Raw genomic sequence first — 16688 nt, 5'->3', positions numbered from 1 at the left:
AAACCAATATAAAATGTTGATTTGTAGAAGTTAAATGCAGTAAGGACAGTGAATTATTAAGAAAAACACTTTCTGGGAAAGAGAACTCATGTTTGCAATGCTGAAGAGTGACAATTGCTGAAGACTGGGAGAAATTATTTTCAAAACTAGACTGTAAAATGTCAAATTATCTACTTCTACAGTGCACTACCTATGAGATGTGTTGTATTTATATTTGCTAATGTATTTCTCGTTCAACTTTCAAAGACTAAAGAAATGTTTATTATATTTTTCAAAAATCTTGATTACATACCATCTAGTTTCATTTGCTCTGGACAATAATAGTGTATCACAGCTAGAAGAGCAGCACCATCGCTACCATCCTTCATCAAATCTTCAAGCAGAGGGAAGTAAGGTAATTGCCTGCTTGAAAGATGGTCTCTTCGGTAACGCACCTACCGACAGAAAACAATGTTCATATGATGCCAGCAAAAAGGAAAAAAAAAAAAAAAAGAAAAAGAAAAAAGAAGGAATTTTTGTTAAGCACTGAAAACTCTTTACGGTGGATCCTTTATCGCATTCTGCTTTAAGTCAAAAATAATTTACAAGGTTAAACTTTTCTCTCAATGGAAGCCAATTCTGAAGACTAAGGTGCTTCCCTTATAATCACTCCCCTCAGATGTGGGAGCAATTCGTGCTGCTGAATTTCTAGCTTCGTTCACACATTTTAACTTGTTACAAGCAATTTAAGTCAAAATCCTTCCACACAGATGCATGAATGCAGCAGATCCAAAGAAAGAGACACAGACAACTACATGAAAACACTTAAAGCTTGGGAAAAACAAAACAAAACACAGCAAAAAAAATTAATTCGGATGAGCTAGTGATTTCTCATACGTTACCTACATCCACAGACTTGCCATCATGTCCACAGACAGCAAAGTTCTCTCAGGGAGATTCAGAACATCGTGTGTCTGACAAGCCAGTACTCAACACTAATGGCGTGCAAAATTAAAAACCACGGCCTTTTCCAAACACGGTCAGCAAGAGGAGCAGGCAGGCCTTGTAAATCAACAGCAAAACTCTCCAGGATTTCACGATGGATCAACATCAAAGCACCCCGAGCCCTCAGGTAACTTGGAGCAGAGCTGAAGAGCAGCTGAAGCCAGTCAACTGAGGAACAAACCTTGGCATTGCTTCTTGCAGCCTTTGCAAGAGAAGTTTTGGTGTGGCTATTTACTACAGCACTCACATGCCACCGGGCTAGAAGCTGTGTCTAAGCTGGAGCAGCAAAGCCATCGGGCAAGCCAAAGAGCAATAGAGTGCAGAGCCCAGCAGAAATACCAGTCAGTGATGGAAAAAAAAAAAGATTCCTTTTACACTTTTGAGGATTGCTACCGCTCAGCATCTAACGACTACCTCGACTGCTGCGCTGGCCAAACACACACAAAGATCATCTTCAACCAGCAGAGGAAAGCTGGGTTTTACCAACGGTGTCATACACTTTCCAAGACAACCTGGGAAAGCTTTCTATACAAACACACACACACACTCACTCATACGTGTCAATTTAGGATGGCACAGGCTGAGAAAAAAAATCTGTTCAACGGAACAAAGTTGACTTACAATAGAGTAATAAGAACCCATTTCATTTATTCCTTCTGTCAAACATGCTATGTTAAGTTGCTCTGGCAAAGACAAGTAACTAAAGGCTACGTCTACACACTAATACTATTCTTCCTGTCCTTTTACCAGGTGAAAATTATTTTTTCCCCAGCCTGGAGCACTCCACAAATATGTAATGGAATGTGAATCATACTGTACCACACGAGCATATTCCACTGGTTCCAGCATGCAGTGCGATATGGCATGCATCAGATCAGGCTTACACAAAAAGAAACAGTGAGATACACGATGGTGATTATTCAAACAAGAAAACAAATCAAATGCATTAGCAACATCCATTATGCACTGGAAATGGGGCCATTAAGTCTGGTAAAATAAGTATGCACACTAAGGTGAACTGGTTAGCTTAAAAGGTTCATCATTTATCCACTTAGTCAAACTAAGCACATTAAAGACAAACTTCAGAAATTTCTTTTTAAGCTTTAATTCCTCCTGTATGAAAGTAGATACAAATATTTCCTTCCTGATAGGCTTAAATGGAATTTAAGCCAACTACAGCCAACCCTGAGAACTCAAATCTGCAGGAATTCCTTGTTTGTTTTAGCACTGGTGAAAAACCACACATTTCTCATCAAGGAGGTGTTTTTACAGACTTAATTTAATTCCTTATTTTTTGCTCCAGTATTATTCTCTTAACTATTCTAGTCTTTTATACTGAATATTCTGTATTCTTTGTAATATTCTCTGAATTCTTTCTAACATTCTAAGCACAGTTTTGTAGTTTGTTCCCCCCATACATAAAATTAATGACATTTGTATGCGTCAAAGTGCAGAAATGGGTGCTACTGAAATAGAGAGAACTCTGTATTAATAGAAAAAAAAAATCATGAAAGAAAAAAGAAATGCATACAGGGTGACAACTACTATGGAGACTGCAAAATCTGTCAGTAAACCAGTATAATCTAAGCTGTACTGGACTAGCAGCGAGATAACCTCTGTTTACTCCTTCCTTTACCACCTGCTTGCTCAACGACATCCTGCAAAGTCCTGTAGTTCCTTCTACTCTCTCCCAGCTGTCTCTCTTTAAATGAAACATAAACCTGCCCAACTTCCTCGAAAGGCTATCAGATATATGCCTCAAACACAGAGGCGACCTTTAAACACAGCAGAACGTGAGCGAGAGGCGCTACGTCAACGCAGGTCATTAAATGAGGCTGGAAGACTGGGCTCACTCACAGATATTATTAGCCTGCAGGTTCCCATTCCAGTTTCCTTTATTTCAGATATTCAAAGTTTTTCCTGTGGCCCATAGGTTTCGTTCAAATAAAAGAAGGGTTATGAGGCAGAGGAGAGGGGCTGAGCTCCCTCAGGACAGGTGACTCCACCATCACTCCTGCCTTTTCCACCTGCACTGCTCTTTGGAATTTGCAACCCAGACAACAACACTCATCTTCCCAGAGAGAAAACGAGAAATGCCAGAGCCAGCAAGGGCAAGAGAAAGAGTATCAAGGCAATGAAAGCAAAAGAACAAAGAAAAAATATCTGCAAGTTGAAACAAACCCAGGAAACTCCGCCAAAAGAAAGCAGGCTGGTGCACTAGAAGTACAAATTTATTATTTTATATATAGTGGAATTTATATTTTATTTTCACACTTCACCATAAAGAAAATAAGTATTTTGTGCTGATATGTAAACTGTCTTTCCTCCCACTCTGCCAGCTTCAGTCTCATTAATTTAGCATACAATCCCAGCAACTGTCATAACAGGTCCAAACTGGTTTGTCAAATCTTCTAACCCCATCTCAATGAATAACGGTGTTCTGGTTTTGACAGATTTACAAACCTGTGCAAGAGCATTATTTAATGAGCTACTGCAAACATCAGGGTATCTTAACTATGGCTTCAAGAGATTGAGCAACCATTTAAACCACCAGCTTTTATTTCACCTTAGTGCCGTGATCAATCGCCTACTTACAACAAAAATAGTAAATGCAACCATTTCAACTGTTGTTAATTTTCTCTTTCTTTTGCTGCTACTCCATATCCCTCACTCCTGCCCTGGGATTGTGAAATGGGATTTCGAAATGCTGTGAAGTGATTATGCTGTATGCTGTACAGTATGCAAAAACCATGTCATGAAAACTAAGCCTGATGACTCAAAAGCTTACACAGGTGGTGTTTTTTTCAAAGACCATCTAAGAAGCATTGTAATGGAAGCAATCACTCTGAAGAAATTTAAAAAGCCATGATTTTGTGGATGACAACTGGTGTAAAAGTAGTTCACTTACAGGTACTAATTTCCAATACCATTTGGAAGGAGACTGCTCAGGAAGCAAGGAAAGGAACGTAGGAATAGGAGAGGAACATCAGCAATGCAAGTTAGAAGCAGTAATACTTAAATGCACTTCAGCAATAAACACTTTCATATTTCAGAGGGCTTGTAGCCTAGAAATTTAGGTTTAAAAATACTAAAATGAGACCCAAAAGTCAATAAAATCAAATAGTTAAAGGGATCCTTCAGACCACACATCAACTTGTAAATTAAACAGCTCTTCAGCCCCTTGTCATTGAAGCAGGTTATTTTATATAAAAAGCACATAAGAAAACCTTTGCCACTAACAGGAAAGTTAAACAATTGTGCCTTGTTCGTATGTCACACTTTTATCCCCTTTGTGCAGCAATGCCAATTTAAAGAAAGAACATAGCAGTTTTTCTTAAGGCTTCATCAAATCATCCATTAGGAGCTCAGACAGCTGATATGTTTGAGAAAGGTGTATTTTATGTTCTCCAGAAATGAAAGTGTACTATATTTTGCAATGTCAGTGCATTGTGATATAATTTCAAGGGAAAAAGGTGGAAAAAACTACAAACACACACATATAACATTTGAATGCCAAGAGTATGCTTACTGGAGAGAGCTTGAATAAGCCTCTGAATATACATTAGACAACTAACCCATGCAAAATGAATATGCCCCAAGAGCTTTCAAAATATATTATATATATTTTGTGCTGTGAAAGTTGAGTCATATTTACCCATAGAAAGTTGACACATGTTATTTTAAGTTGAAACGAGTAATTTTAGTCCAAGTGAAAATTGAAGAAAAATCAGAAGATACCAGTGGGCTTGAAAGGTAGGGAAGGGCACTAATGATAAGACACACAAAAATTACATGCACAAAATCTCAGGAGTTTCAAGAACTGGATGCCTCACATTTCCCTGGCAAAGAAAATACTGAGAAGTTTATATTTAAATCCATTAATCATCAATACACAAAATCACAACTGCAAACAAGTTTGTTTTACCTTTTGGTGCCCTGGACTTTCCATTAGTTGCTGTTTTAATTTAATCTCTTTCTCTGTTATCTCTCTCATTTTAAGGTTCACCTAAAAGGTCAGAGCATAGAAAAGAGATTAAAATACATTTGAATATATGTTTCCACAAGTTAATTTTTTTTTCTTCCTTCTCTTACTTAATGGTCAATCCATTTTACACACAGAAAAAATTCACAGAAAAATGCATTATGACAGATTTCAAGACCAGCTGTCTCACTAGCAGTAGCTATAATCACAAGGGAATCCTGGCTTTGCAAAGGAGACATTATCTTTGGAACGTGACTCTGTTGTCACTTGAAAGGGTTTCACTAATTTAACCTCTACCCTTCAAAAAGTTTCAGTATTTCTGCTAGCTGTATTCAAGCTAGTCAGAATTAAGTCTATCTTGTTAATTAACATGAAACAATGCTTCACCTAAAAAAACCCCAAAACCCTCATGGCAGCTTGTCTGAAAATAAAGAACCCAATTTCCACAGTTTTCCTAATTTAGTTCTTAATTATCTCCTCTATTTTAAAATTTGCCTTGAAAAATTTACCAGCTTTATTACAACACCCTTAAGAAAAATAAATTGCATTTCCCTGCTAGTTTGATTCTCTTTCCCAATGCATATGGAAACGGGAAGTCAAGCAAGAAGATTAAATTAGAATACATTTCAGTAATAAGGAAATCAAACAGCATTAATAACAATCTCAATTAGAATGATATTATACCCAACCACCCAACTACCGTTGGACTTGAGATACAAGTAAAAACACAGTAATTAAAGCAATTCTCTTCCTCTGAAGTGGAAAAGGTGATAGAAATGCACAGAAAGATGGAAGGAAGACACTCATCGGAACATTTTTAGAAATCTGAAGAGAGATAGAAAGAAAGAGGTGGGCCTTCCTCAAAGTAAAATTTACCTTATTAATCCAGAAAACCATTGCATCTTCCAAATCATAGGGCAGTTCTTTTGAGGCACTGAATGTAGAGAAACGCTTGACACTAGCGACCACCTTCTCAATGCTGATCATTTCTACAGTGTAGGCCATCATAAGAGCATCGATCATTGCCATATGAGAACTCTAAAAGAAGAAAAAAATGAGTATTGAAAAATAAAATCCTTTAAGACAAAAAAAATCACCTGTATATTCTAACTGTACTTAAAATAAAAAGTTCCTGAGGTTAGTGACCTAGAAATTAAAAGCTCTTCGTTCCGTTAACTATTTTAAATAGCGTTAAATAAAAAGAAGATCATTAGGGGGATTTAATTAAGCTAACCATTTTGATTGGTGCACAGCCCAGATCAGATTCAGACACAGGTGTATCATCACTCTCCATGACGTAAATCCCTTTCCGAGACAGAGCCTGGATGACGGACTGGTGTCCCTGCAGAGCAGCCACCTGATCCCCCTTCAGGATGAGGCTGCAGACGCGGCAGTACAGCTCGCCGGAGAGCAGCAGCTTGATGACGGGGGGCTTAATATGCTCTTGTTCATACTGATCTATGTAAAAAGGGTCCTTCAGCTCCTCTGGGACGTTATCTGAAACAACAAAGAAAAGTTTCATCACGTATCACCAGTACGTGGTGTCAGTTGTAAACAGAAGTACACATTTTTGCTTTAACTCACAGCACAGGAAAGAACAAAATGAAAATCAAGCTCAAAAAATACTGGATGTAATTAAGTCTGTAGTTTCATGTTGCAAATGGTTTTCAGGAGGTCTTTGAGCTTAAATTTTACGTTACCACTGAGGTTTCTGAAGACATTAGAGACCCTTGCACGACAGCATTCCAACACGGGCTGAAGTGCCCTGTCCCCTACACAGCTCTAGCTGCTTCCTTCTCTAAGATCCACCTTAATCAGAACAATACACTGTCACCTCCACTGATTAACACGTATTATTAGTATTTTAATTTCATTTTGAAATAAAGAAATCATTTACTTAGATCACGGGTAAGATGCTCTGTGTATCAGATGAGCACAGTGTGTGTGTGTATATATATATCTGTATATATCTTCAAAACAAAATTTACAGCTACTTCAAGCAATCCCCCAAAACATCTGTGCACAGCAATGAACTAACTGCAACGCTCAGTCAGTAGGAGGGGCCGGCCAAACAGTCTCAAATTGAAAAAGAAAACTAAGCCACCTATTTTCTTGGTTCTAAACTGCCAGATTTCATAGAAAGACCGAAATATCTGCCTAATACCATTTTACAAAAGGTCTGCAAAACAAGCAAGTCTACAGTGAGCTCATCATCTGTGCTTTTGAAGACAAGAGTATGGAAGCAAACTACTACAGCTTTTCAGCCTTTAAACCAAAATTAAAGCCCATGAAGCAAAACCATTCCGCTCGGATTTGGATTCATCATGAATTTTAAATCAAGTTCTAAAATTAACTTCTTTTGGAATGGCCCAATTTCCACAAGTTGTCTTATTTTATCAAACTGAACACAGGTCCCGAGTGCGGTAATTTACACGCCAATTAAAATTAAAACACAGTTGTCTCCATCCTTGCACCCCACCTCTTCCCCACCGGTTTCCAACCTGCAGAAAGACTTTTCCACTTTTGCTACACACCAGTGCAGCTCCACAACTGGCAGGAAAGAAAGGCACTACCACCAATTAATACTCTGATTGCTCTAATCACATCTCTTCCAGCTCAAATCCATGCATCGCTCGCTGAAGTCCTGCCCCTGTCAAAGGCTGCAGTCACTGATTATAACAGTTGGACATGGAAGGAAATGCTGCTGTAAGCAATATTTCTTGATATTATTGAAAAGACATAAAACAAGTTAAAAATAGATATATTCCCAAATAAATACTTCTACTCACATTCTGTAATCAGACTAGAAGGTATTGATCCTTCTAATAGGCAACAGTCATAATGAGAGTCTTCAACTCCAGGAAAAATCCTTCTTAGCCTCAAGTGTGTTGTCTTAATAGAAGCCCAACATTTCCTGATTTTCAAACATAAAATTCTATCCTCTGCCATCCAGTCACTGAAGATCTTCCCCCGAAGCCACTTCAACAGTTCATCTTACATACGCATATCTACAGTTACAGGAATTATTAATTTGGCTGCATATTTACTTTTCATTCAGCTCATTTGCAGAATAATTAAATTCCCCCATTCAAAAAAACCTCCCACCCGTAGCACATCATCGAAGCGCAAAATCAGCTGCGCAGTATTTGAACACTGCAGAGCCCTTCATGTCCACAAAGAAAAGAAACTGAGCCAGAAACACATCTCACTTAAATAAAAATATGAAGGAAATCAGCATTGTTGTAACAGCTCTTACAGCTACTCAGTTAGTCCTACCCTACTGCCCCTGTTTTTCAAAATGGAAAGCTTTTTGAAGTTTTTAAAAATTAAGATGACTGTTTCTCCTTTATGTGACACTGAATGCCGTGATATAGGGACTATATACTGAAGATGGTTTGAAGACACACAATAAAATCCCACTGGCACTACATAAGTAGTGTTTGCTAAGATGGGTGTCCATTTTTAGTAAAATAGATAATAAATTCAAATATTTTTAATCTTCTTAACATTAGTCAACCTGACCTAAAATCAAAGGCTGTTGAAAGCTAATTCCATTTAATGGTCATTGCCATTTCCAGGAACAGAACTCAAAAGCTTCCATTTCTAAAGACCAGGGAAAGACCCAAAAATCAAAATGTAAAGCCGCTCACGTAATTCAACATTTTCGCTTCATTACAAGCACCTACATCTTTAACAATCAAAGATACATTCCTTTTTACAAAAATTATTTGTGAAAGGAAATACTAGAATACTAGCTCATAAAATTACATTTCTGCTAAGAGCATTAGCACCACTCCAAGTTTTGAAGGCTTTTTTAAAACAAAAAAAAAATGCAAATTCAGGATGTCTAAAATGTGAAGTACTTAGAGGAGGGGTTTAGCATGAACATCTGCCCTCCAGCAGCTCCCCGGGCCCCCCAGGGCTGGGTAACCGAGGTGACCGTCTGAAACTCCAGGGTGGGGAAGGGCTGGACAAAGAGCCCCCGGTGCCCCCCGGCAGCAGCCCAGGGACCCCCTCACCGTGGTGCTTCCCCAGGTCCCTCTGCACAGGGCAGGCTGTGAGCATGTTACAGACTGGGAGTACAGAAAGCAAAACACATTCTCTTCTACACTGACATACCCACAAGGGACACAATCTATCGCATTGGGGTTTTTACACCCATTATTAAAACAGAAGCGACTATATAGGAACACAGTGCACAGCTCCCTGTGTGATAGGGGCAATAAAACCTCCCACGTTAATTTTCATTTAAACTCGCAACATTTTAATGATTTTAAAAAGGCTTTTCTAGCAATAAATGAATCCAGTTCTTAATGATGAGATTCCATGTCCCAGAAATCAATATATTTAAAAAAAAGAATAACTACAACTTGTACCTTGGCTACTGTTCTTCAATCTGAACGTTCAATCAAGAGATCTGAAATCTTTTTCTTCTATATTGAAGAACTTGCTAACTTCATGTTTCTGATCTCCATATAATCACTTAAGGACTGAGTGGATTTAGATTGACCAGGATTAAAGATACGGAGGGGAGGCAGGGGAATAACTTCCAGTAGCAGGATCAATAATTTGAATACTATCATAAGCAGTTACTCATAAACATTAATCGTCCCATAATTGCAACTTATTTCACTATAAACACTTGCCCAGTTTTATCTTCTACATACAGCACTTCCACCAGCTAAATATGCCTGTGACAGAAAGGAACAGTTTTGTAATTAATTTGACATCCTGACTAAAGGCCCACAGACATTTTAAGATATAAAAACCACATCAAAGCTCAAGAGCTGCAATATTTACTATTTAATTCAAATTTATTTCATACTGGACATAACTGTACTATCCCCATGGGCAGGCCCAAATAAACGAGAAATAAATGACAGGAAAAAACGTAATGCAAAAGGACACTACATGAGTATATAGATCTTGAGAACCTTTCAAATACCATAGTTGCTGAAGTCCCGTACCCAATGCAATCACCTCACACAGGTAACACACCCTTCCCAGATATCTTCAATATTTGAAATCTGCATCTGAAAGTGTAAGGTAAGAGACCTATCTTATCTTTCACATCTCTGTAATTAGTCTTATCTGTAGTATAATGCCACCTAAGCCACCTGCAGCACCCAGGACTGCTCCTTCTCCAAAGCCCCCTTAGAAATGTCAAAATTCCCACATTCCCAAAAATCTCAGAAATACGCTGTGAATTTTTTGAGCAATTTCACACCATCAGAGTTAACCCGATGCTAATTTAAATTACACACTGGATACACAAGTAGCCACCAGTATTAAGGGTGCTTTTCTCCCCAGTTTTTGTGGATCTGGCAATCTCCAAACGTGTCACGCGCTTTTTGCTTGCCTCACCACAGAATGTGCCAATGCTCTGTTTGAAGTCTTTGTCCCCGTCTTTCCAAGTCCCAGTTTCTATAAGCATCTTTTCCAACACCTTACTTTCATGACCTATAACTGAACTTAGACGTTAGAAAAATTCCGTTCATCGAAACTTAAGATTTTTACACTTTTATGCTCTGGAATTTGGAAAAAAGAACAAGAAAAATTAACTTCTGAGCAATTAACTTCTAAGCTATAGCTACAAAAATATCTGCTTGAGCAGTTTAACAAATCATACCAAAGTCAACCAAAACCAAATAAACTACGTCCTTTTTTTTTTTTCTGTATAAAAAGGTCTCCAACACCATCTTACTTCCTAAAGATGGAATGTTATTGAAAAGCTTGTGAACACCTTGTTTTCCCCAATGTGCTTCCCCAGTTGTTACTCCAGGAAATTGTCAGCATCAGCTTCAACGTGAGCTTTACAATTGCCAGTTTTAGACAAACTGAGGTGTTCAAGAGACATAAAGCTTAAAAACTACCAGCAGGTTTTATAGTCACTTAAAAAGAACGGCACATAACCCGATAGCCAGACCTGTGAAGGCAAACAGCGTTAATGCAGTTTGTCAGAAGTTTGCTATCAAGAATTGTGAAAGCATTTACCGCGCTACACTCGATATCAGAGTTGACCAGATCCCTTTCACACATGGATTTTATGTACATTTTATACCACATTACTTAGTCGCATGCAGTCAGCTTATTATAGAGCAAAAATGCTCATTTTTGCTGTTTCCCACACTTAGAAAAAAAACACAGTAACAGCATCTTTTTTTCCAAATGGCTTTTTTCAGCAGCATAATCTCTGAAGTGCTCTTGCCCCACTGAGCCCACCAGGAAGATGCTATTTTTATAAGAGATGAAGGACTCAACAATAAACTACAATAATTCCTCATGAAGCAATTCGCTTGGTCTGTTCCATCATATCAATGAGTTCTCACCTCTCAAGGAAATGTCAGCTCCAAGAACAAATCACTGTGTACCACACAGTTTACAGGATTAGAAAAATGACTTCACTTGTAACAACCATCAGAGACCCAATTACTGCCAGGCTCTCCCTCTCCTCGCTTTAGGGTAGGGACTATTTCTTTATCTTCTCACTTACAGAAAACCTGTTCAAAGACGACTACCTGATTATGATTTGATAAAGAAAAATAGAGCCATCTGAACAAATTTGTCTTATCCCTTGAACTGGAGAAGTGGATACACCCCAGGTCTTATTTTACCTCCCAAAGCACGAAGAACTGGTTTCACACGGAAAGAGAGCCAAAGCATGGCAGTAAACAGCACGGAGCTTATTCAAATTCTGAGTAGGATTTCATCAGTATCAGTATCTGTTCACAGAATTATTTAGCACTGCATGGATGTCCTCTCACCTGCAGATCACAAGCAGAAGCTACACATTCTCACCACCTGCACTATAATAAAAACATTCTTTGTTGGGTCTCATTCCAGAACTGAATTATAAACTCCGTAAGCTATCTGTTATATTACACACAAAAATTTACATACAACAGGCAGGAAAAAAAACCAAGCTGAAGACTTTGTACACTCCTGGTGAGAGTGACCGCACTCTCATTATCATACCTTTTGACCAAGCATAAAGTCAAACATCTGGATGAAGCAGAAGAGACAAAATAATAATCATGGAATTCTTCACCCCTGTAAACTTCACAGAAACAATATTCAGTGTTTATCAAATGGGCATTACTAAAGAAACAAACATTTAACTACTGAATATTTGCAAACCACAAAAGCTTGCTTAAAAAATATTTTTACTATGGATCTGAGAAGGCCGCTGAGAAAAAAATACAAGCAAGAACTCGGGGATTTAGGTAATTTAGCCCAGGAAATGTGCTCACACTGCCTCTACCAAGCGGTAACTGTGGGTAGCTGCTACAGTACTGTAAAACCTTATTTAACAGGTGACTGTTAAGTACTTCAAAGACCAAAAAAAGCCACAACTTGGACCTCCCCTACAATGTATTATATTAGTGCTTGGCTTTCCTGCCTGTATCTTGCCAAAGGTCTCAGGCTACTGTGAGCATTAAGTCTGGAAACTATGTAAAGCTCCGAGCCCTAATAAATATGTAAAACCCACCAAGTTCATTTTGGATAATCTGAATTTCACAAACTGTTTTAAAGGAGCATCAGCATTTGTTACGGAAAGGGCTGCAGACAAACCACTTGCTCACAGCAAACTGCAATGCTGCAAGACTTCCATCCACTCCTTCCATCCATCTAAATTTTAACATCATAATTGTGACGATGGAAAAATTATTTCTACGCATAAATTAATGCCGTACCGAGCCGGCTGAGAAATCAAAACTTTTCATTGTCATTCCCTATTTTCCCCAAGTTGTACCAAATGGAAACGAACTAGTTGTGTTCCCTCTGACTGCTCGGAGCCCGAGGGGACAGTGGGGCTGGAGGACCAGGGCTGCTTCCCTCTGCTCAGCCCCCGGCTCCGTCACCGCCTGGTTCATTCCGCCGGCCGGGGAAAGGCCCTCTCTCCCACGGAGAGGCTGCCAAGGCTCTGCAAACCTCCCACACTCGCCTCCCCTGAACCCAAGTTCCACAAACTCAGCAGCACCCTCGCTCCTCGGCCACTCCGACGTCAGGACTCGTGTTTTCCCACTGCCAGCAGAATTCCTTAAAGCGCACATTTGGTTCTCATCAACAGTTTTACTGATGAAAAAAAGATAATTCTCTTCTAATCAAATTCCATTCCCTCCAACTACTGTCTCAGCTAAACGGACTTTATCATCTCTCCAGTGTACAGAGGGTTTCCAGATGTTTGTGCACAGGCTTTTAGAGCGATCCAGGACAGTACTCCCAGGTTTATTTTTGGGGAGATGGATGACACCGAACGGAGAAACGCTTTCCTTCACAACATCCTCCCCCTCTGTCTTCTGGAATTCGGACAAACAGTTGTAAGACCTCCCTCTGGGCTCCATCTGTGACAACCAGGCAGCCACCAGAGAGAGACAGGAGGAGCCACGGGCTTCCAGAAACAAACCATTCAGCCCAATTCCCATCCAAGGAGAGGGGCGGTCCCTCTAGCAGCATTTGTGCTGAAAAGACAAGGTAGCTGTGCTCGGTGTTTGCCTACCCAAATTCTCTCTTTTCATGGCCAGAAGGGAAAAAAGGAGGAATGCATCATCAAATGAAACAAAGCCCAAATTAGGACTTCAGCTTCAAATTATGTGTCGTGCATGCTCTCAGTAATTTGTCCTTGTGAAAAAAGAAAGGATGAAGAATTTCCCTACTTAGATGCCAGCTAAGATGTAGAGAATTCAAATATCCTCTAACAGTAAATAGGAAATACAGTTGCAGGTAAAACCTGCAGCAATGAATGACTTGGAGTAACAGTCTACACTAGCATCAAAGTCCTGTTTGTGACCATTCCCACACTTCAGCACCAGCTCAGCCTTACTCAGACAAAAATGAAATCGAGGATATGCACCAGCATTTGGAAGATTAAGGCACAAAATTATGTGAATTCATATATGTCAATTCCAGACCTAAAATTTCTGAAAACCACTCTTTAGTTAGCCACTTGAAGGCAGTTATGGAAACCCTATCAGATGAGAATTACTTCAGAACATAAGACAGTGTTTTAATACTATAAACACAGAAGCATTTTTTCCCCACCAAACTGACCAGAACTAAGTCTAAAAATAACAAAAAAGCCACCCCTAACCTGTCATTTGCCTAGTGAGATTTTTTTATAACAAATTGGCAATTCCTTGATAGGTTCCCACTGAACAGCATCCAGTATCTTAACACAGAGAGAAAACCATGAGATGACAAGTAACATATTAAGTTCAAATATTATTCAAAATGATAATCACATAAGAAACCTCTTTAAACCCATCTCTCTATGAATAAAAGAGGCTTATAAATTTCTAAGTATTTTGCAATGCGATTCCAGAAGTAATGGTTACTACATGACAACGCCTTGCAGGAGCCATTTCAAAAATCAAACTAAATTTCCATGGGCTGTGGTCCCCCAAAGATACACACACACAACACAAGCCCACACTGGAGCTAACCAACAGCGCAACACCAAAAGCACCAGCAAAAATATTTTTTTCCTCCTGTTCGTGGCATTTAACTTTTATTAAAATGTAATCTGAACAAGCCTCAATACAAGCAGAGAAACTGGCAAGCGCTGCTACAGCCTCCTCTATGCTGGACATTACATTGTTGTCACCAGGAAAGGTGGGCTTCTTTTCCAAAATTTTTAATCAAAGGAAAGCCAAATACTTATTCAACGTAAGCCCGCGCTGTCAAGTGCACAAACAGACCTGCTGTTAACCCCTTATCTGGTCCAAGATGCACAGACACAACCCTGAGCTCTGGAGCTCCAGAAGCCACTACCAAGAAACTCGAGGCCAAAAAGCTTCTCTGCAGCGTAGGAGCCGTGCCAGTCCATTCTAATTTAGGATCAGCTTTCTTCCGAAACAAAGTCATAATATAAATAGTGCCTCTCTATGTCTGGAATATCCATTTTATCTCTGATCACTAAAAAGTCTTCAGGAAACATTACAAACAATTCCAGCAACTGAACGTTTTTCACATGAGGAAATGTTCTTCTAAGTTATCAATGTTTTACTAACACCCTCCCAAAATTCCCACTATTTTTTTCAAACATCATCTGATAAACAGAGCTTTTTTGTCTCTTGTTGCTTGTAATGAAACTCCTTCACTAATACTAAACATTATAAAACCATGATTTTCTGTTTTGCCCACAAATGAGACAATGAGAACCCTGACAGAACTGGAAATATTAACAAAGAAAAATAATTTAGAAAAATATTCCAACAAGGATTAATATTTAACTGCAGGAATGGACTGCTTTTCTTCAGCCTTGTCACAAAGTAAGCTAGTGCTAATCCATTAAGCATATTATGAGTTTGGCGAATTAGACTTAGATTAACAGGGCTACCTCATTTTCCAAAACAAGATCCTGTACATTTTTATTACATGTTTTATTCTGGATAAACAAAAGACAGAAGTATTCCATCCTATTTCTTCATAATGATGCTACTTAAACTCAAGATGTATCTGGTAAGAATAATTCAGAATAGACAGACAGATCTAGTTCAAAACAAAAAAGCAAATTTCAATAGATGTCAGGAAAATACTGTACAAGTGAAACTCCAAGAATCTTCATTTCTCCATGTTTGACTGTAAAGGTTTACAACTATGTGAGGGAAAGAAGAATTCCTCTATCACCTACAACTTGCTGTTTAATGTCACAGAACACAGACAAACCGTACCTGTTCATTCAACATTTACATAAAAGAATGTTGTTGATCATAAATTGATTACTTTTTAGTTCATTTTGAAACCAAAACCACAATCTGACAGAAAAAAACACCACTCCTGAGAATACAAAGAGTGTCAAGGTCCTAGCATCCGTTGGCCAAGATGACTAGACAAGGAAGCAGACTAACGCCTTCACAGCCTGGAGGGACTCGGGGCCTGCAAGCCCTGACACACAGTTCTGTGGAGGAAAGTCTTACTTTGCTAAAATGAGGATTTAAGCATTTCAGGGTAAGCATTCTCCACAAGCACAATCTGCCAGCGTTCACCATTAAGTGTGCTGATTCAGGGCATCTCATGCAGTTCCATTATTCCCATCAAAGGTACCAGGAAACGTGCAACATTACAAGAAAAGAGACGATCAGATTTTTGATATTTAAAACAAAGGTGATTCAAGCCCAATTTAAGTGCTTCTGGAATGGCAGGGGAGACACAAAAAGCATGAACAAAACCAAGAATGGTGATCTTACCTATTCCGTAGGCTTTCGCACAGATCCATTGTAGATTAGCAGCTATTTTTGCTCTGGCTGAATCATAGAGCTCCAAAGGGACAATCTCAACTGCACTATCTGTCAGGGCATCCATTTTTCTTCTGGTACTATCTCCACCCACGCAAACATCAACGTCCACCATCTGAAACAAAACCAAAAGACAGCAGCCGACTTTTACACGGGCATTTTTGAAACCATTGCATTTTTTAAGCCCGCAGAGGAGAGGAGCTGGCTGAAGGGAGGGCCGAGGAGCATCACGCCGGGCACAATACGGCGGGCAGAACACCACAGGCCCGACATCCTTCAGCATTTACATCGCAAGGGCTCATTTAGCCATTGAAAATCCACTGGGGAAATCAGAAGACATCCGAGCCCAGGGCGAGCATCCCTTTTCGGATTCGCCCACAAAAAGCCCGTTGCCAAGGCCAAAGAAGAAAGGAGCAGCCCAGCACCTGCCCGACCGCTGGAATAAAGGCAGGATGATGGGGCGCTCCCGCACCGCCGCCCCCCCC

At 39.3% G+C, this 16688-nt stretch overlaps 1 protein-coding gene across 2 annotated transcripts in view; it reads right to left on the bottom strand.

Moving 5' to 3' along the window:
* Nucleotides 1-16688, bottom strand: part of CAMSAP1 (calmodulin regulated spectrin associated protein 1) — a 38177-nt gene that overhangs the window by 12943 nt on the left and 8546 nt on the right. The window contains exons 2-7 of one of the 2 annotated variants that reach the window (XM_014942925.1): nt 16156-16318; nt 6201-6463; nt 5843-6004; nt 4910-4990; nt 3893-3925; nt 293-434 (exon numbers count right to left, since the gene is read on the bottom strand). In XM_014942925.1, coding sequence (XP_014798411.1) covers nt 293-434; nt 3893-3925; nt 4910-4990; nt 5843-6004; nt 6201-6463; nt 16156-16318 — 844 coding nt within the window. The remainder of the gene's footprint in view (nt 1-292; nt 435-3892; nt 3926-4909; nt 4991-5842; nt 6005-6200; nt 6464-16155; nt 16319-16688) is intronic. The other variant, XM_014942926.1, reaches the window with a different exon arrangement.

Source organism: Calidris pugnax, unplaced genomic scaffold (assembly GCF_001431845.1).
Source record: "Calidris pugnax isolate Ruff unplaced genomic scaffold, ASM143184v1 scaffold102, whole genome shotgun sequence".
NCBI lineage: Eukaryota > Metazoa > Chordata > Aves > Charadriiformes > Scolopacidae > Calidris > Calidris pugnax.
This window is presented reverse-complemented; position numbering and strand designations above follow the sequence as displayed.